General features: G+C 26.7%; 2 protein-coding genes across 2 annotated transcripts; both read left to right on the plus strand.

Annotated features, from left to right (window-relative positions):
• Positions 1–16,503: 16,503 nt before the first annotated feature.
• Positions 16,504–17,252, plus strand: LOC116026549 (protein LITTLE ZIPPER 2-like). The gene is made up of 2 exons (XM_031267867.1): positions 16,504–16,675; positions 16,873–17,252. The coding sequence occupies exons 1-2, from the start codon at positions 16,566–16,568 to the stop codon at positions 17,078–17,080; spliced, it is 318 nt and encodes a 105-aa protein (XP_031123727.1). The 5' UTR covers positions 16,504–16,565; the 3' UTR covers positions 17,081–17,252.
• Positions 17,253–18,385: 1,133 nt separating this feature from the next.
• LOC116026554 (protein LITTLE ZIPPER 2-like) lies at positions 18,386–19,134 on the plus strand. Its single transcript, XM_031267874.1, has 2 exons — positions 18,386–18,557; positions 18,755–19,134. The coding sequence occupies exons 1-2, from the start codon at positions 18,448–18,450 to the stop codon at positions 18,960–18,962; spliced, it is 318 nt and encodes a 105-aa protein (XP_031123734.1). The 5' UTR covers positions 18,386–18,447; the 3' UTR covers positions 18,963–19,134.
• The last annotated feature ends 2,493 nt before the right edge of the window (positions 19,135–21,627 follow it).

The raw sequence follows: 21,627 nt of genomic DNA on the forward strand, positions 1-21,627 counted from the left end.
CAAATAGGTCTTCCCGTGCGGTTATGCGAATTGCACCATTAGGTATGCAGAAATGCACCACAACATATTTAGATAATGCAACAGGGTGAAAATGCACAAATGTACAATCCTGGAGCGTGTGGTCATGCCAGTTAGGTATGTACCACAACGTGTTCAGAAATGTGCCATGGTGACATGCACAAATGCACCACCCCTGGTGCATTTCTGAACATGTAGTGGTGCATTCATGCATACCTAGTGGTCACATGACCGCACGACTGCGCGGGAAGGAACCAGACCCTCTATATATATATAAGATAACAAATGCGAAGGAGCTCTTAGGAGAAAAATAACGTTAAATCTTAGCCATTGATCTAGATCCAATCAATAGTCCAGAATGAAGATTTTTTTAAAAAAAACAATGCGGTGGGATTATGGTGATTATGTATGTATGTATGTATGTAAAGTTACCAGGTGTAACCATGCAGACAACTCTGGTGCATTTAATTTGGAAATGTTTGACGGTGCTGCGATGCATTTGGAAGTGCTTGATGATGCATTTAGAAATGCTTGACAATGCATATCAAAGGTTTAAAATCAATTAAAAGGGGGAAAATGGGGTGACATTATATTTTTGTATTTTTCACGGTGTATTTGCAAATGCTTGACAGTGCATCCGCATGGTCGCACTTGGCAACTTGTCCGCACTTGAGTATATATATATGGGTGGCCAAGGCAAGATCAAATGAGAATATAGTCTCCTGTAAAATATGAGAATTGCTTTCAATTGTCCATTAGAGTTCATCAATGGTTGAGGGTTTTAGTAAAAAAAAAAAGTCACGGGCCAATTTTTTAATTATTAAAAATTTTAAAATTTTCAATATTTATAAAAAGAACTCCAACTTTTTTCCTATTATTTTCCAACAACCATCATATAGGCTTGCATTCAAGTGAGAACTACTCAGGTGAGAACGTTCGAACTACTCCATGAATGTACACAATCTAATATTTCAGGAACCCAATACATATAATCTACCATGTAGTAGATTATGTACGTGCATTTATATGTAAGTTTTCACATTTTCACCTACGGGATTGTTGTCATTTGAACGCAATTATATATATAGACGCACACACACTTCTCCCCATTATTTTTAAAATTTATATGTTTTATAATAAATTGGACAATTATTTTGGGAGTGAGGGAGCAATTTAGTTGAGAAAGAGCCCTATAAATTGAACTTTTTATTAAATCAAGAAGATATTTGTATTGCATGTGTTACACATTTCTAAAAGAAGTTTTTTTTAAGGTAAAAATTTAATTAAACTGAAAGTAAAGAACGAATACAATCAAGGGATTAGTATCCCAGAAGCGAAAATCAGACTGGGAGCCTGCAGCTTTAGCCTTCTAAGAGAAGTTAATATATATATGACTTGAATTGAATGGTGGCATACTGGCATGCTATGATCACTCTTACTTGAATACGTCTACACAAATACGAAGTTACTTCACCTGACTTAATAAGTTACACGCCTTTAAATTTATATAATCTTTATTTTGTTATTTTGTTTAATTTGCATATATAAGTTTTAAATCTTTAATTCTTGATAGCTCCTACAAAAGAGGCCGGGGATGTGAAGTGCAAAAAAACAAACAAATATGCTTTCCTGTCATCATAGTTAGCAGCCCATAATAAACTCTTCCTTTTAATAGTACAACTGCCTAATACTCAAGTCATTGAATGCAAGGAAAAAACTTATTAGGTACAGATGAGAAGAGGTCCCAATACATACTAACAGTACAGCAAATTAAAGGTAGTAGTAGCCCACACCACCTGACTACCTCGCAAAATTGCTACTACTTCTCGTAGCATCATTAATTCTCTTCATAATAAGTGCATAGTGGAAATGCAGATGAGTCCAAACTATGGCTACTCAATTGCACGTAAGAGTAGGGCAATGCCCAATATCACATACATATCATCAATCTAACTCGCCCACCACTCAATTATGTATACATACAAATTTCTACTTGCCTAGTGTCATATTGTGACTCAGTAAACGATACTTTTACTCTTAGAAATATATATATTGTACTTTCGTTGATCAATAATATGGACAAAATGAGAATATATGTAGTAGAATTCATGTACTATATATATATGAATGTATGACTCTGTGAACACATTCTCTATCTTATTTTATGCGTGTTGTTTAGTTAATAAGATTTTACTTAATTTATCTGGTAATATGTAGTTTAGCATTGGCTTATAATAAGATTTATATATTTAGAAATTATATTAAAAGTAATAAACACAAATATTTGAATTTAAAAATTATAAGATAACATTAAAGAAAATAAGCAAAGAAGAAATTAAAATACTTAATTGGTTTAACTAATGAACAAGAGTAATATTACATCTACTCACACTTTCTACTTCATTTTTTTACTCCCTGCTGAGGTGTCACGTCTGATTGATAAAAAAAAACCTAGTGGGCCACTGTTTTATTACTTCACTTTTCTTTATCCAATAAATTTTGTACACATGACGGAAGTTATACTCCATGGGAGTACATCTATTATTTTTCAATGAACAATAACTATTGCAAGTTAAATGGGATATACAAAGTATATAATATTTAGTTATATGCACAGTACTTATATAATTAGTGTAACCCGTCAACAATACTTGTATACATTTATAATTAATATGTTGTAATTAAATTTAAAAAAATATGTTGATTTTCTCAAACATTTTTAATGTTTTAATAGAAATGTATTAATTGTCTATTGAACCCGTTGGTCCAACATGACTGCTCAACGGGTCTATTGACCTGTTGGGATCGGAGCCCGTTGATTGACAAAATTGTCCTGCTAATTAGTATTTAATTTACGATGACTTGATCACAACTGTAGATTTTTTGATTTCAATGGCCTAGATTAGACCACACGTTCTCACATAGGGAGTGGTTCTCACCTGAATAGGACCCTATATATATATATGATTGTGACGGAATGAGAACTACACCCCACCCCCCACCCCCAAATAAGGCGAACTGAAGGCGCCCAACTGGGCGCGCAATTTCCTTTTTTTTTTTTTTTCCCTCTTCTATCTCTTATCTCTCTCATGTTATCTTTCCTAATCGCACCTACAATGGTGATTAGAACCCAACAACTTTGTGATGATTTTTTAGCAGTTGGACTGTAAAACCAAGTGTGTATTATGGAGAGGAGAGAAGGCAGATACTGGTAGAAGGCAGTGACAGTCCCTTCTTCTTAGGCTTTTGTCTTCAGGGAAGTAGATGGCTCTGCTGCTATTTGTAATCATGAGCTCTCTTGCCATGCTCATCATTACTACAATTGAACAAAAATAAACAAATAAATAATTGAATGAATAATGTTGAAATAAGATAACAAACTTTACACAAAAATGTAATTGTGCCATTCAACTCAAAAAAAAATATATAATTAAATTTTTTTTATCATTCTAAAATAATGTAATTAAATCTAAATTGACCTGGTCTCTCAATGACTGTTACGTGGCAATCATCTCATTTAAAAATTTTATTTTAATTATTTTAATAATTTTAAATAAAATAAAATTAAAAAAAAAATCAAAATACCCACCCCTTCTCCTTCTTCGTCTCACGGTAGAGGCGAAGACATTTCCTTAGTTTCTAGTTGGAGACAAAAGCAGTGGAGTGGTGAGTTTTTGTTTTTGTTTTTGTTTTTTTTTTAAATTTAATTTAATTTAATTTAAAATTATTATAATAAATTAAAATAATAATTTTTAATAGGATGACTATTACGTTAGCAATAACTGAAAGAACGTATTAATTTTGATTTAATTACACGGTTTTATATTGTTCAGAGACTTAATTGTATTTTTTTAATTGAATAGTTCAATTACATTTTCGTGCGTAATTCAATGATTTATTTGAGTATTAATCTATAAATAAACATATTTGCTATCCTTCCCTGGTTCTTTTCCTTTCCACTTATGCCCTCCAAAGGGCAAAAAATGTAAAATTCTAAAATATCGCAATGCCCCCACCATCGGGGTTCAACACGTGACCACTTATTTAAAATGGCAACATAGTTGTCATCACACTACATAGTAGTTGGTTGTTTATGTGAAAGTTAGTTGTAAAATTAATTGTTAAAAATTTGAAAGTTGAAAACTATTAAACTAATTATTAGGATTACAAGTGTTCAGTAAAATTAGATATTCAATAGGCTAAAGTGTCATTTCGCACCATGAACTATATTGGATTATTCATGCCATATCTTGAACTTTCATAACGTTCATTTTGATACACAAATCATTAATTTTTTTTCATCTAGCATTTTTCACAGGTTACTTGGTTACTATGATGACATGGCACATGTAATTAGCTTATGTGGATCTTCTTTTTAAGTCAACCCAAAATTTTTAAGTAAACCCCAAAAATCAACGCCCCCTTCCCCCGTGCCTTCAGCTGGACCAGTGCTCACTAGACAAAATCACCAAAGCCCCTCCACAATCCACTGCTCTTCCCCTCCCTTGCGGCAGCGTGCGCCTACCTAGGGGTGACCGCACTTCGTTCCGGTTCACGGTTTCGAACCGCCGGTTCACGGTTCCAAGGTTACACAAACCAGAACCGGAACCTTATATAAAGGTTCCGGTTCCGATTCAATCGGAATTTCTTTTTTTTTTTTTAGTATATATAATTATATATAATATGTTTTGTTATTATAAAAACCATATTATAAATTTTTTTATTATTATTTTGGCAACTGCCTACTGGCAGTAGCTAAATATAATTTTTTTTATATTTAGCTACTGCTAGTAGCTAAATGCCTAAATATAAGAATTTTTTATTATTATTATTTTACAGTTCCGGTGCCCATTGTTGGGTTGGAAAAGGTTTAGAAGAAAATTTAAAAAAAAAAATATCAAAAAAAAGAAGAAAACAAAAAAAAAAAAGTCCAAGTCAACATAGATTACCTATAACTTGTGGCTAGGTAACCTGTAAAAATTACTAGATAAAAAAATTAATGAGAGAATATTACTTTTTTTAATTTTTTAAGAAAATTACTTTTTAAAAATTTTTTTTTTTTGTTTCTTATTATACTATTTAGTTCTTATATTTATAATATAATAAGAAAGTTGTTCCACTTTTGAAAGTGAGAGAATATTGCATGGATGTAGAATAAAAAGTGAAGAATTTGTAAATTTGATGATGTGGAGTGGGACCCATTTTAGAAAATGAAAGAAATTTCTGGATTAAGATAGCCTAATAACCGTTTCTTAATTAGTTTACCGAAGTTATAATGAATTGAGGACAATTCAATCAAGTTAAAATGTAATGTATAATATTTTAAACTTAATGTATAAATCTATTATCACTAAAGATATGAACAACCAATGATATAATATGAATTCATACATATAATACTTTTAAAAATAATACTTAATTGACTTTGTATAGTTTAAATAGGTGTAACGAATTATACAGTTGTTCAACTAATACATTCATTCAAAATACAAAAATAGAAGGAAAAAAAAAACTATGTTTTAATCACAACACCAATATTGACTCTTTATGCTTCAGTAGGTTGAGAAAGTAGTTATGAAGAGATACTCTTTGTTTTATATTTTCCTTTTTTTTTTTCCTCCACCCCCATTTTCTCTTTAATTTCCTAATCACACTTACAAAAACTTCTCAAAAACTGCACCAAAATCTCCACTATTGAGGAAGGCCGTAGGGCAGTTTTGTTAGACAAAAGTTCATTTACATTGTAGTACATACCTCAAGCACGCTTAACCACAGAGTTTTTTAGCTATCTAGTTGTCATATTTTACTTCAAAACAATTGATAATAAGTAGGTGGACATTAACCATTTAACCACATCTCTTCATAGTAAGTCACGTACAACGCTACATCCAGGGGCGGAGCCAGATAACTCGATTTGGAGGGGCCAATGTAGTAGAAAAAATTTACCGTGTTAGTCGACATTTTAATTAACCGTACTATATTATTATATATACCATACATTATTCTAATTATTATTGATAATGATTTCTAATTATACTTTGTGTAATAAAGTACGAAATACATAAATATATGAGTATGATTGATCAACATGAGTGTCGATCATTACTTTAAAACTTTTTCACATAACACAAAATATCATAACAACAACAACAACAACAACGGCAATAAGAACAACAACATTTATTGAAGTATAAATTGTCAATTTTTATCAAATAAAAAATTTTGTCAATTATTTTATCACCAAATTTTTTTATTAATTAATTGATATTCATTTTACTGATTAATAATATTTCAAAATTTGAGAGATAAAGACAATCAATATCACCAATTGAACAATCAATATTAATTTTTGACAATTTCAAAACTAATTATTTAAACAAGCAAATGTACATCTTAAAAGTGTAAATAAATAATTAAAACACAGAATAAATCATTAATTAATTAATCAACATAACTAATAATAAAACTAAAGCATATATCTCAAATTTGAAGATGTTTTAAAATAAAATTGATATTTGATAAAAGAAATAAGATAAAAAAGAAAATGGTGACTCTAATTATTTGGTTTAATTCTTTCTATTTAATGAATTTAAATTTCAATATATATATATTTTGAGTTCACTTAATATAAACATAATAGATTGTTTAGAAAAAATTAGAGGGGGGACCAAAAGTGTATTTTATCCCTACTATATCAATATATATACATACATATTTACTACAATATTTTTAGGTAGGGGTAGGGGTGGGGTGGGGGGTTGGGGGGGGGGGCCAGGCCCCCTTAACCCATAAGGTGGCTCCGCCACTGGCTACATCTCGACTCGAGTAAGGGCTGAACTCAGCCAACCCAACCGATTGTCAACAATAGCCGTGAATGTTAAATCATGTGTATATAAGAGCATACTAAGAGGGAATATTTTAGACGGGGAGGGGGTGAAGTTTTTTTGTAAATTCTTTCTATGGTAAAATCAACATTTTTGTGGGATTCATTCAATGGGAAAGAATTTGTAAAAATGTTCTTGCAGTGCATGTTGGCTGCGTAAATATACCTTTTTTTTTTTTTTTTTGTCAGAATTTCTTTTTTCTTTTCCCCCCCTCCTTTTACCTCTTCTATCTCCCCTCTTTTTCCAATTTGACATTGAAAAAATCATGACAAAAAATAAATTAATTCTTGAAGATGCTCTAATGCATAAATTATCTGTGTGTGTGTATGTATGTATATGTATATATATATGTGTGTGTGTGTGGGGGGGGGTTTGTGTGGGGGGGGGGGGGATGTTAGCTTAGTATTATAGATTTTTTAAAAACATTTTGCAAATATAAATTTTATGAAAATTGTGTACATTATTATTAAACAAAAAATATAAATTCTTTCTTTTTTTAATATTATTTAAATATGATAATTAAAATTTATCACTTTAATTTAAGAAATTGTGTAATATAACTTGAATTAATTTTTTAATTTTTATTCAATAATATTTTACTATTGGGCATAAATTTTTGCATATTGCACATACAAAATGCTAATTAATTAATTAATTAAATAAGAGCCGTGAATATTATTTTATCTTTATTGGGCATAATTTTTTGCGTATTGCACATACAGAATGCTAATTAATTAATTAAATAAGAGCCGTGAATATTATTTTATGTTAATTGATTGATAGGTATAAAAGTAAAAGCACCCTACTGAAGGTACAACGAGCCAACGCCTCCACTGGGGATCAAACCTGTGACCTCTCACTTGGAAGGGCCACAGCTACGCCACTAGACAACAAAGCCTTTGGCAAAAAGGAAAATGACAATTTTAGTCCATTAATTATATCTATATTGACTTAGTCCATGAACTATTATAATATACGTATTTTACCCTTTAATTATATGTAAAGTAGTAGTTTTAGTCCATTACTAACAAATTTTATTAAAATTAACATTGCACTTCAAATTTTCAAATTATTAAACGACATATTAGTTATTTCATAGATTTTTCTAAACTTTTCTCAACGAAATCTTCAAATATATACTGATTCTCTTCATTCATAATGAAGAATTTTTAATTTTATAATATTTATAAACATATATCTACTTATCTTTAGTTTCAAGGTTAAATGTCAATTTACTAATTAGAAAATGAATTTAATTTTCTAAATAATCAATCTATGATTCTATTTTAATATTTATATGATTGGTTTCATATATTCTACAGTAGTGTAATATATGAACAATATTTCTTATTTATAATGTTTTTTTTCCTACATAAATTTTTGAAGAACATTTAAGCAAAATTAATGCTCAAATGACAGCAGACGTTATTATTATTTTTTTTTCATATTAACATTTCTTTATCTGAGCAAACTATTTCATAATATTTTTTATATCTGTCGATGATCGATCTAATATGCTTATTTTTTGTTATGTCTTGGTGCAAATGGAAATTTAATTTGAAAATGCAATTGTGTTAGTACCATGCATTATTCTTTTTTTTTTTTCTTCTACTTCTTCTTTTTTTCTAAAAATAAAATGGAAATAACATATGAACTTAAAGTGCTTATAGATTGAAGACTCACTCCAACTTGTTGACATTCAAATAACAATACTTAAATTCGTAATATTTAGTAAATTTGGGAACCAAAACAATTTTGAAGTTTTAGGCTTTTAGCTACATTCCAATGACAAAAAAAATTGTCAACCTCATCGATTAATTAATTATTTAATGCAAAATGATACAAATAAAGAATGACTAAGGTGTCTTTCAATAATTTGGAAATTTAAAATACACTATTAGTATTAACAAAATTTGTTAGTGGTATATTAAAACTGTCATTTTACACATACTTAAAGAAAAATACTTGTGTATGATAATAATTTATAAATTGAGTCTATAATATCGGTATAATTAATAGACTAAAATTGTCATGTTTCCTTATCCCAAAATGTTATAATACGTTTCCTAAGTTATCTATATATATATATATATATTAAAACAGAAGTGCTAGCTTTCCCGCTCATTTTAGTCCAAAAATTTTGAAATCGGTCAACATAATATTATATAATAATTCCTTATCAGAAATTTTAACCTTCCTTATCATTCTTTATCATTCCTTATTTATGGCTAAAATTGACAAAATATTCAAAATATGATTCCATTCCTTATTATAGACGGAAATTAATGAAATATTTTATTCAATTCCATTCATGTATGGATTCCTTAAACAAAATAGTTTAACCTTGAGTATTTTTAATATATATATATATATATATATATATATATTACTATATGATGTATATTATAGTATTCAAAAATATATTACTATATTATGTTAACGTACGCAATTAAATTAATATTTAATTTCAACAATCAAATTACTATATGATGTATATTATAGTATTCGAAAAAAATATTACTATATTATGTTAATGTAGGTAATTAAATTCCTCTCGTGATAATATTCAAAAAAAAATTCCAACAATAAAATTACTATATGATGTATATTATTGTATTAAAAAAAATATTACTATATTATGTTAATGTACGTAATTAAATTCATCTCATGATAATATACCATGCTGTTCAATTATGGTTCAAAATATTTTAATCTTCCGTATTTTTTTTATTTTATATTTATAAACAATCAAATTACTATATGATGTATATTATAGTATTCAAAAAAAATACTATATTATGTTAATGTACGTAATTAAATTCCTCTCATGATAATATTCAGAAAAAAATTCCAACAATCAAATTAATATATGATGTATATTATAGTATTCAAAAAAAATATTACTATATTATGTTAATGTACGTAATTAAATTCCTCTCATGATAATATTTAAAAAATAAATAAAAATTTCAACAATCAAATAACTATATGATGTATATTATAGTATTAAAAAAATAACAATCAAATTACTATATGATGCATATTATAGTATTAAAAAAATATTACAATATTATGTTAATGTACGTAATTAAATTACTCTAATGATAATATACCATGCAATTCAATAATGGTTTAAAATATTTTAATCTTGCATTTTTTTTATGTTCATAAACAATCAAATTACTATATAATATATATTATAGTATTAAAAAAAATCTATATTATGTTAATGTACGTAATTAAATTCCTCTCATGATAATATTTTTTTTAAAAAAATTCAACAATCAAATTACTGTATGATATATATTATAGTATTCAAAAAAAATATTACTATATTATTTTAATGTACGTAACTAAACTTCTCTCATGATAATATTCAAAAGAAATAAAAATTTAAACAATCAAATTACTCTATGATGCATATTATAGTATTAAAAAAATATTACTATATTATGTTAATGTACGTAATTAAATTCCTCTCATGATAATATTCAAAAAAAATAAAATTTACAACAATCAAATTACTATATGATGTATATTATAGTGTTCCAAAAAAATATTACTATATATATATATTTTAAAACAGAAGTGTTGCTTTCCCGCCCATCTTGAAAAAAATACTTTTGTTTTGAAATTTGAAATTATCATCATTTTTTACCTAATTAAATAATTACAAAAATGCAATATATGTTAATTTAATTTATAGTAATGATTACCTAAAATATTTATTATACCATTAATCATAATCTACTTTTAAGATACACTAAACTAATACTTCCTATATTTTTTCAACTTAAGTTCAGTTTGTGTATATACAAACAAAATTAATATATAAAAAATATATCATTAGAAAGTTCTAATTAAAAAATTTTAAATAACACCTAAATTGATATTTTTATTTAAATGTATTAAATTAACATACAATTATATTAAATCACTATATTATATTCATTTTCAATATAATATTGGTTCATTTTTTAAATAATGTCGTAGATTGATTTTTTACAATACTATTGCAATATATAATTAAAATTAATATAGACTTGCATAATATATATATATATATATATATATATATATATATATATATATATATATATAAATACAAAAGTGTCATTTTCTATCCATCTTAAGAAAATACTTCTGTCATTTTTTACATAATTAAATAATAACAAAAATTTTATATATGTTCATTTAATTTATAGTAATAATTACCTAAATATTTATTATAACATGAATCATGTTCTACTTTTAAGGCACACTAAAGTAATACTCAATATATTATTTTTCAACTTAAGTTCATTTTTTTTATATACAAATAAAATTAATATATAAAAAATATATCATTAAAAAGTTCTAATTAAAAAAATTTAAATAACACGTATATAACTATATTGATATTTTTGTTTTAATGTATTAAATTAACATAAAATTATATTAAATCAACCTAATTACCTAGCTATGAAAATTGAAATAATTCTTTTTCAAACTTTTCATGCGCATAAAAGTTAGCTTTGGTGTAAAATAAATCAAAAATAAATCTCATTGTTCTTTGCAATTCTATTTTCCATAATTATATTGCTATATATATAGATCTCTATTCTTTTCAGAGTCATTAAAGATGATTCAATATGTATATATGTATTGTAGTTATTATTTTCGTTCTCTTTTTAGCAATATATATATATGAAGAAAAAAATACCAAATAACAATAAGATTGTAATTGATATATTTTATTTTTTACTTTGTAACAACGTTTCTCAATATGTACATAGAAAGATTAAAAAATTATTTCAGTTAAAGTAATGCGTGTGTGTGTCTATATGTGTTTGTGTGTGTGTGTGTATTCAAATCAAATTATTATTTTAATTTTAACAATTTTTAATTAAAATTAAAAATAAAACAAATGAAATTAAAAATATCTATAATTAAAAAAAATACTAAATTTAATAGAAGATTTCAATTTTATCTTATTAGAATAATATGGTAATTTAATGGTAATAGAATTTATAAAAAGAAAAATATATATTCTATTAAAATAAAATAAAAAATCTAAATCAAAATAGATATGTCAAATTTAATTTATTCTAATAAGATAAAATTGAAATCTTCTATTCAATTTAGTATAATATTTGTATTATAGATATTTTTAATTTCATTTGTTTTATTTTTTGAATTTTAATTAAAATAATTTAATTTGATTCATATATATATATATATATATATATATATATATATATATATATATATATATATATATATTGCTAAAAAGAGAAAATAATAAATATAATACATATGTAATATTGAATCATTGTTGCATGTCAAAAGTTCACCCAAAAAAAACTATTGTATGTCAATTTGTTTACTTCATCTAACTTTTAAAAATAACTACAATATTATTACTAATATATATAAATTTCTTCCTACATAAATGATGTTGATTTTCAAACTTTAAAAATGTGAAAACTAAAATATATCATTATTATGATTTTAGCATTCTACTAATAACAAATATAAGTATTATTGCATAGTTTTGTAGTACAAATGATGTACACAAATTTTATAAAATACCATAAATTATAAAAATTTACAAATCTAAAATAATAGTTATTATTTAAATATTATGAGCCCAAAAAAAAATAATTTACGTTAATAACATAACTGAATAAAAACTAACATAAAAATGAACTAATTGAACTAATTAACTTACATTTGCGAAGTTTGAAAAAAAAATAAAATAATGTTATTGAGTAAATGTTTCACATTTAAATATAATGTTATTAAATTAATTGAAATTCACATATTTAATAATGATGCACCATCTCGAGATCTATCAATTTAAAATGAAGAACAATAAAAGATAATAGAACTAAAAGAAATAAACTTTCAATAAATTAGTTAAAAACACATCATAGATTATCTACAAATATTGAACCACAAAGTCTATTGTGGGCCTATTGTTTAAATGATGATCTAGAGATGTTTTGATTGCACTATATTTATGTGTTGGAAAATATTTAGAAACAAAACTAAATGGTTTCCAGACATCTATTACTATTTATGATAACGAACAAAAGTTTAAGGCAAAAACTTGTATGTGACCGTCTCATGGTCTGAATATGTGAGACGGGTTGGATCTTTAATTAACGAGGTCAAAGATCCGACCCATTAATCAAATATTTGCTCCATTAATCAAAGATCTAACCCGTCTTACGAATTGAGACCCGTGAGATGGTCTCACACAAGTGTTACTCAAAGTTTAAAATATCACCAAAGTAGAATTTGAAACAAAACTCTGATATCAATGTAAAATTTTTAAATAAGAATGTTTTTTCATGCAAGGAAAAAAATTGTATAATATTTATCAATATCTATATAATAAAATTTTTTATCAATTTCTCTTTTTATCTGTTTATGTAAACAGATATTATATTTATAGTATTTTGTACAATATGAAAATATATACACATTTTTTTTTATAGAATTGTGATTACTGGCATAACTATACACGTTAATTACTACAATGGTTACTTATTAAAAAAAATTATTTTAAAATATGTCTAAACTTAGACTCTTAATTAAAAATTTAAAAATATTTAAAATTTGTCTAAATATGTAATATAATTAGGGACTACTATACATTAATCCACATAAAGTTAAAAAAAATTAAATTCTTTTAATTTGTAAATGTAATTTTTCTTAATTATAATTAATAAAATATAAAATAAAATTATTAAATTAAAAAATGTGTATTCATAAATATTTATATTTTAAAAAATGCATACATACATATACTTATGCATTATATTAATCATGCAAAATTAAAATGTTATTTTTTAATTTCTAAATTTAATTATAATATATCAATATAAATTATAATTACATAAATTATATTACAGAATTTGCATATATACATATTAATAAATATTATTTGCATATACATTGTATTACACAATCATACACGAAAATGTGTCTGATTAGAGTTTAAAATCACATATACAAAATTTAAAATTTACATTGTTGTTTTAAATTTTGAGTATAATTTTCTTAGTTATTATTCATATTGTTAGAATTAGAGTGTATATGAAATAAGATTAGGAATAATTCAATTTAATTATGTAAATTTTTCTCTATAAATTTATATAAATATGTACATGATTAGAGATTATATTAATCATACAAAATTTTAATTTTGTATGCTATGATAATAGATACTTGATCAAATATATGAAAATTTAACTATATTATTATATTGTACATTTTAATATATTTATATTTTTAAATTTTTTTATTTAAATTTATAATAACAAAATTTTTTCCGTGCATAGCACGGGTAAAACACTAGTGTTATATATACTACTCCATTCATCTAGTAATAATTGCCCATTTTGAAGAAACAACATACCATTTTAAGATAATATATTTAAGGTCATATCTACTACTTGCAAGTGCTCAATTAACCCATTGTTCTAAAATAAGATCTAATTGGTCATATTTACTTTTAAAATTATGTTTGCTTAACATTTTCTCTAGGTTTTCATCAGGTAATCCTTGCGTAATACTGACATGGAATTTAAATAAAAATAATTTGATGACTTGTTTTATTGTTGACTAGGGGTGTAAATGAGCCGAGCGGTTCGCGAGCTGCTCGCGAGCCGTTCGGTCAAAGCTTGGCTCGAGCTCGGTCAAATTTGAGCTCGAGCCGGGCTCGAGCGGGTCGTTTAATAATCGAGCCGAGCTCGAGCTCTAATGTCTTAGGCTCGTGGCTCGACGAGCCACTCGCGAACCATATATATATATATATATATATATATATATATATATATATATATATATATATAATATACATATAAAATTATAGTTTATTTTTAATTGAAAGATGAATTGAAAATCAAACAGGTTAAATTTGAGCTCAAAATCGAACTCCAACTCGAGTTTAACCCTGATCTCGAGCTCGAACTCTAGTTCAAGATCGAGCTCGAGCTTGAACAATTGAGCTACTCGAGCCGAACTCGAACATCTCGAAAATTGACGAGCTCGAGCTCGAGCATCAATTCTCGAACTCAAGCCGAGCCTTCCTTAAGCATAAGCAAATAAGTCATGTTTAAATAAGTAATGCAAGTAGAAAAGATAGAAGATGATGATAAGTAAAAGAAGATGAGAATGAATATAATCATAGTAGTAAATAAATATGTAAGTAGATAATGGTGAGAATGTGGTTGTAGTGACATATAGTCTAATAGATGATAGATGAGTCTGTTTTCCATTTAGAAAACGGTTTTTAATAGTGTTTCAGTTTTCTAGAAAACTGAAAAATTGTTTACTGTGTTTCAAAATGGAAAATTGTACTAGTAAACATGTTTTCTATTTTCTGTTCTCCAATTTTCCAAATTTTTTAAAAACTGGAGAAAAACTCCAGTTAGTAAACGAACCCTTAATGGTTGTAACTTCATTAGTTTAAAATACCTGGATTTATTATGTACAAATATTTGGAAATTAAAAATATTTTCAATACATTTATTATGAGAAAAAATGAAATATATCATTTTATATATATGCTTTAGGAATTATATTAGAGTGTTTGATTGATTTAAGGAATAGAAATGAAATATGCTTTAAACGACATAAATACCCTTAATAAATATCTAGTAATAATAATAATAATAATAATAATATTCATATTCTAATTACATAGAGTTTATATCCAAATCATATAACCTATGGGCTTGTTTGGCAATCAGCGGTTAGCGATTATCAGAAAGCGGATTATATTAGCGGGTTTGACCAGCAGTTTGTAAATTTCTTTTTTTTTTTTTGGTAAAATTATCTGTTTAAATTAGCGGTTAACATGTAAAATGACCTATAAGGACATTCATGATATTATTAATATTAATATTATGTAATAATAAAATAAAACTTATAATAATATTAATAACACTAATAAGAAAAAAAAAAGGAATAATAATAATAATACAAAAAAAAAATTATATATAAAATATTTTTTTAAACACAAATGAGAGTTTTTTTTATCTCACATTGATAACTCAAGGAGAGGAGCTCATTTGAGCTAAGAGATGCATTGCTTTTCTTTTAAAATTAACAACAAGATGTGAAGCTTTAAAGAGCCAAAAGCTCCTTCATTTAAGGAGCCATAATTGCTCTTAGTTACAATTTTTTTTTATTTTAAATAAGAGTGTTTTGGGAAAAGGAAGGTTTTTTCCCAAAATGTCATGGAATAAAATTAGAAATAACAACATTAGGCTAATACCTAGGAAGCCTAACATTAAGGTTTTACCAAATAGCGGAATAAGCCTATTATTAAGAATGTTATTCCATTCCATGCCTATTCCACGAACCAAACTTGTCATTAGTGAAATTCAAACCACCTCATAGTCACAATCTTTAAGTCCGATAACAAACTAACTGCACTAAATCCCGAAAAAATGGCCCGTATTACCATTGAAGGGGTAGATATTACTCCGTATTATATAGTATAGTATGAAGAGGAAGTGTAGAGCAGGCGGCACCACATGGGTTTTGCATATACTAATTAACAACGCATTGAAAACAACAAATCCCACTATTTATACCACCTCACCACCATTCCCAACTCACCTCTCAATTCAACTCTCACCTCCATCTCCGATCCATTCCTGCCACAAAATGTGTATTGCTTCCTCAGACCAGATTCCATTCCGCAACCTCAACATTCCTACGCATAAAAAACGGCGGAGCCGACGACGTTCCAACTTCCAAGTCCACAGCCTAACAAGGTATATATATATATATATATATATACCCATCTTTCAAAACCAATTAATCTGATATGATCTTCTGTTTTCTGTTTTCTGTTTTCATGTCGGGTAATTGTAACTTCTAGATATGGTACTAAAGAATTCTCGACATTAAGAAGCAAATTAAATTAACTTATGAAATTAATTAAGGGTTACATACGTTGTTGGTTGGTCAGGAGACTAGTGCAGAAGAGACTCGGAGGGGAAGAAGACGAGGAGATTGAGGTGATGAACTTGGAATTGTACTTGAAGAACATAAGTATGATGAAAGAGAATGAGATGTTGAGGAAGAAGGCTAACCTCCTGCATCAAGAGAACCTTGCTCTACTCTCTCTGTTTCAACAGAGGTTTAATTACTTGCCTCCACCCTGCACTCTCCACTGAAGTATATATATATATATATATATTGTTGTGTAATGTATTTATTATATTCATTAGTTCAAGTCGTTGTTCGTTTCTGGTCTTTAATTTGCTCCAGCGACTCTGCCGCCGCCGCCGTTGCCTCGCCGGAATCTTTTCTCACGTTCTGCTAATAACTTAGTATTAATGGAAGCAATGATAGATATCCATCACTAGTATTATTTCAGGAAATTAATTACCCTTCTCTCATCTGTCCTTTTTTTTTTTTTTTTTTTTTTTTTTTTTAAANTAGGAATTATATTAGAGTGTTTGATTGATTTAAGGAATAGAAATGAAATATGCTTTAAACGACATAAATACCCTTAATAAATATCTAGTAATAATAATAATAATAATAATAATATTCATATTCTAATTACATAGAGTTTATATCCAAATCATATAACCTATGGGCTTGTTTGGCAATCAGCGGTTAGCGATTATCAGAAAGCGGATTATATTAGCGGGTTTGACCAGCAGTTTGTAAATTTCTTTTTTTTTTTTTGGTAAAATTATCTGTTTAAATTAGCGGTTAACATGTAAAATGACCTATAAGGACATTCATGATATTATTAATATTAATATTATGTAATAATAAAATAAAACTTATAATAATATTAATAACACTAATAAGAAAAAAAAAAGGAATAATAATAATAATACAAAAAAAAAATTATATATAAAATATTTTTTTAAACACAAATGAGAGTTTTTTTTATCTCACATTGATAACTCAAGGAGAGGAGCTCATTTGAGCTAAGAGATGCATTGCTTTTCTTTTAAAATTAACAACAAGATGTGAAGCTTTAAAGAGCCAAAAGCTCCTTCATTTAAGGAGCCATAATTGCTCTTAGTTACAATTTTTTTTTATTTTAAATAAGAGTGTTTTGGGAAAAGGAAGGTTTTTTCCCAAAATGTCATGGAATAAAATTAGAAATAACAACATTAGGCTAATACCTAGGAAGCCTAACATTAAGGTTTTACCAAATAGCGGAATAAGCCTATTATTAAGAATGTTATTCCATTCCATGCCTATTCCACGAACCAAACTTGTCATTAGTGAAATTCAAACCACCTCATAGTCACAATCTTTAAGTCCGATAACAAACTAACTGCACTAAATCCCGAAAAAATGGCCCGTATTACCATTGAAGGGGTAGATATTACTCCGTATTATATAGTATAGTATGAAGAGGAAGTGTAGAGCAGGCGGCACCACATGGGTTTTGCATATACTAATTAACAACGCATTGAAAACAACAAATCCCACTATTTATACCACCTCACCACCATTCCCAACTCACCTCTCAATTCAACTCTCACCTCCATCTCCGATCCATTCCTGCCACAAAATGTGTATTGCTTCCTCAGACCAGATTCCATTCCGCAACCTCAACATTCCTACGCATAAAAAACGGCGGAGCCGACGACGTTCCAACTTCCAAGTCCACAGCCTAACAAGGTATATATATATATATATATATATACCCATCTTTCAAAACCAATTAATCTGATATGATCTTCTGTTTTCTGTTTTCTGTTTTCATGTCGGGTAATTGTAACTTCTAGATATGGTACTAAAGAATTCTCGACATTAAGAAGCAAATTAAATTAACTTATGAAATTAATTAAGGGTTACATACGTTGTTGGTTGGTCAGGAGACTAGTGCAGAAGAGACTCGGAGGGGAAGAAGACGAGGAGATTGAGGTGATGAACTTGGAATTGTACTTGAAGAACATAAGTATGATGAAAGAGAATGAGATGTTGAGGAAGAAGGCTAACCTCCTGCATCAAGAGAACCTTGCTCTACTCTCTCTGTTTCAACAGAGGTTTAATTACTTGCCTCCACCCTGCACTCTCCACTGAAGTATATATATATATATATATATTGTTGTGTAATGTATTTATTATATTCATTAGTTCAAGTCGTTGTTCGTTTCTGGTCTTTAATTTGCTCCAGCGACTCTGCCGCCGCCGCCGTTGCCTCGCCGGAATCTTTTCTCACGTTCTGCTAATAACTTAGTATTAATGGAAGCAATGATAGATATCCATCACTAGTATTATTTCAGGAAATTAATTACCCTTCTCTCATCTGTCCTTTTTTTTTTTTTTTTTTTTTTTTTTTTTAAANTTTTTTTTTTTTTTTTTTTTTTTTTTTTAAATAAAAAAGTTAGGAGTGGACATTTTAGTTTTCAGATTGATTTTTTTGGGTTTCGATTTTTTCGGTTTTGAAAAAAATAATGTTATTCGGTTTCAAATTTTAGTTCGATTTTGGAATAGTTTGATTTCAGCTCGGTTTAAGAATTCAAACATTTCCTAAGTAGTTATCTTGCACACATAATTATTTATTTATTTTTTGAAAAAGCACCCATAATTATTTATTTATTTTCACTAATAATTTAAATTTGAAAATCTAAACAACAAGTTCACAATGGATATTTCAAATTTCTCAATATAAAATAAGTCCAAACCGAACTAACTTCTTCACATGCGTCTCCCATCCGAAAACAACGTCACAAACTCGCAAAGAAAAATTGAGAATAATGAATAATTGTGAAATTTTAGGTTAAAGAATTGGGAATTTAGTATATACATTTGGTAAATTTGTAAATATAAAAGAATTTGGGGATAAATAAAATATATAATTATTTAATATGTATATGTATACAAAAATCATTCGATTTCCAATTCAATTCGGTTTTTAACTGAACCGAATCAAAACCATTCAATTTTTAATATATAATAAATCAAAATATAATCATTTGCATTGGTTCGGCTCGATTCAGATAACCCTCACCCCTCACCCCTAAAAAAAGTGGTACCTGTTTAGTTAATTATATATTTTCGGAGTTCAAACATTACTACTCCGAACACTTTTAGATATATATTTGATGCATCGACTAAGTGATGTTTTTGCTTTCAATAATGATATTTTTCCTGGTCAGTACTAGTTTCTCTATGTTCATGTCTTGACGTAATAATATAATTTCTTATTGGCTATTTGTGAATTGATTAATCAACCACGAGTTTTTAAAAAAAATTATTTATTAATTAAATATAAAAAAAATTAGTCAAGTGATTTTACATCAAGATGCAAACATTATAAGGTAACTTTAGAAGGGGAGTGTAGCATCACTTATTTGATTTTACACATAATAAATGCATTGAGGTAATAGACATTGTTGTCCTTGTGAAAATGGACAATTTTTTTTTTTTTTTTTTACTTTTTGCAAAAGACAATTTTTTTAGACATCCCATTATGGTAAAAATAATAATTTTTTTATCGATTGGGAAAGTAAATTATAAAAAATTATAAAGTTTGTCTCTTTCTATTTTAAAAAATTACGACCATCAACAATCAACATGACTTTTTCTTTAAAAAATTTTAAAATTATAATTTAATATATTGAATATCTCCATAAAGCGTGTTGTATACGAAACGCATTAAGATACTGTTTATGGAGCTTGACATGCTTTACTAATCAAATCAAGTCAAAGCATGTTAATTAGGGTCCATTTAATTTAATTTGAAGAAATTAATTATATCTATCTATCTCAATATTTAACCTTCCAAGAGTATTGATTACTAACGATTGTAAAATGAAAAAAGATTATTAGTAAAAACTATACTCATACCCTGAAAGGGCGACCGAGAGATAGAAACATGATTATTATACCAGAAAGTCACAAGTTCGATTATTATTATTATTATTATTATTATTATTATTATTATTATTATTATTATCACTTTTTTTGTCAAGCCTGTTACACAATGTCTTCTTAGTATGATTTACCTCTGTCAAAGACCTTGTGGTCTAGTGGCACCCGGTGTCCCGGTTTACAATCCTACATGGATGACGGGAGTGGGTTTGAGCCTCAGTGGAGGCAACAAATACTACATTCTAACAGAGTCAATAGTACTAAAAAAAAGACATGAGTGATTTGTGAGCTATTATATGGAAGCGGGGTTTATACAATGCATATCCTCAAGTAGTGAGCTATTATAGAGAAGTAGTGGTTGAATGGTTTCCTTGTTATTCAATATATATATATATATATATAGAACACTTTAGTTAATGTTTATCACTAATATAATTTATATTTAATATTTATTATCATAATCACAATAATATTAATTTAACTATATATAAGGTTTTTTAACTTGTTATAGTTTATTTATATAATAAACTTTAATTTATATATATATATATATATATATATATATATATATATATATATATATATATATATATATATATATATATATATATAAATTAAATATGTAGTTCATATAGTCTATATTAATTAATATTTATATAAAGTTACATTAATTATATTAATTGATGTTTGCAAACATAATATGATTAATTTAAGTATATACTTATAAAGATATATACGATATGAATATATAATGTTTGTAATTTTATATATATATATATATATATATATATATATAGAATAATAATTATACAAGATAAAACTAACAAGTATCATTAAGAATTGGTCATAATGAGGATGTGTTAATATGTTA

This window comes from Ipomoea triloba, chromosome 8, assembly GCF_003576645.1.
Source record: "Ipomoea triloba cultivar NCNSP0323 chromosome 8, ASM357664v1".
Lineage (NCBI taxonomy): Eukaryota > Viridiplantae > Streptophyta > Magnoliopsida > Solanales > Convolvulaceae > Ipomoea > Ipomoea triloba.

Coding starts and splice junctions, on each gene's coding strand:
- LOC116026549 (XM_031267867.1), top strand. CDS start 16,566: ATGTGTATTGCTTCCTCAGACCAGATTCCATTCCGCAACCTCAACATT. Junction 16,676..16,872: donor CAAGTCCACAGCCTAACAAG/GTATATATATAT, acceptor TTGGTTGGTCAG/GAGACTAGTGCAGAAGAGAC.
- LOC116026554 (XM_031267874.1), top strand. CDS start 18,448: ATGTGTATTGCTTCCTCAGACCAGATTCCATTCCGCAACCTCAACATT. Junction 18,558..18,754: donor CAAGTCCACAGCCTAACAAG/GTATATATATAT, acceptor TTGGTTGGTCAG/GAGACTAGTGCAGAAGAGAC.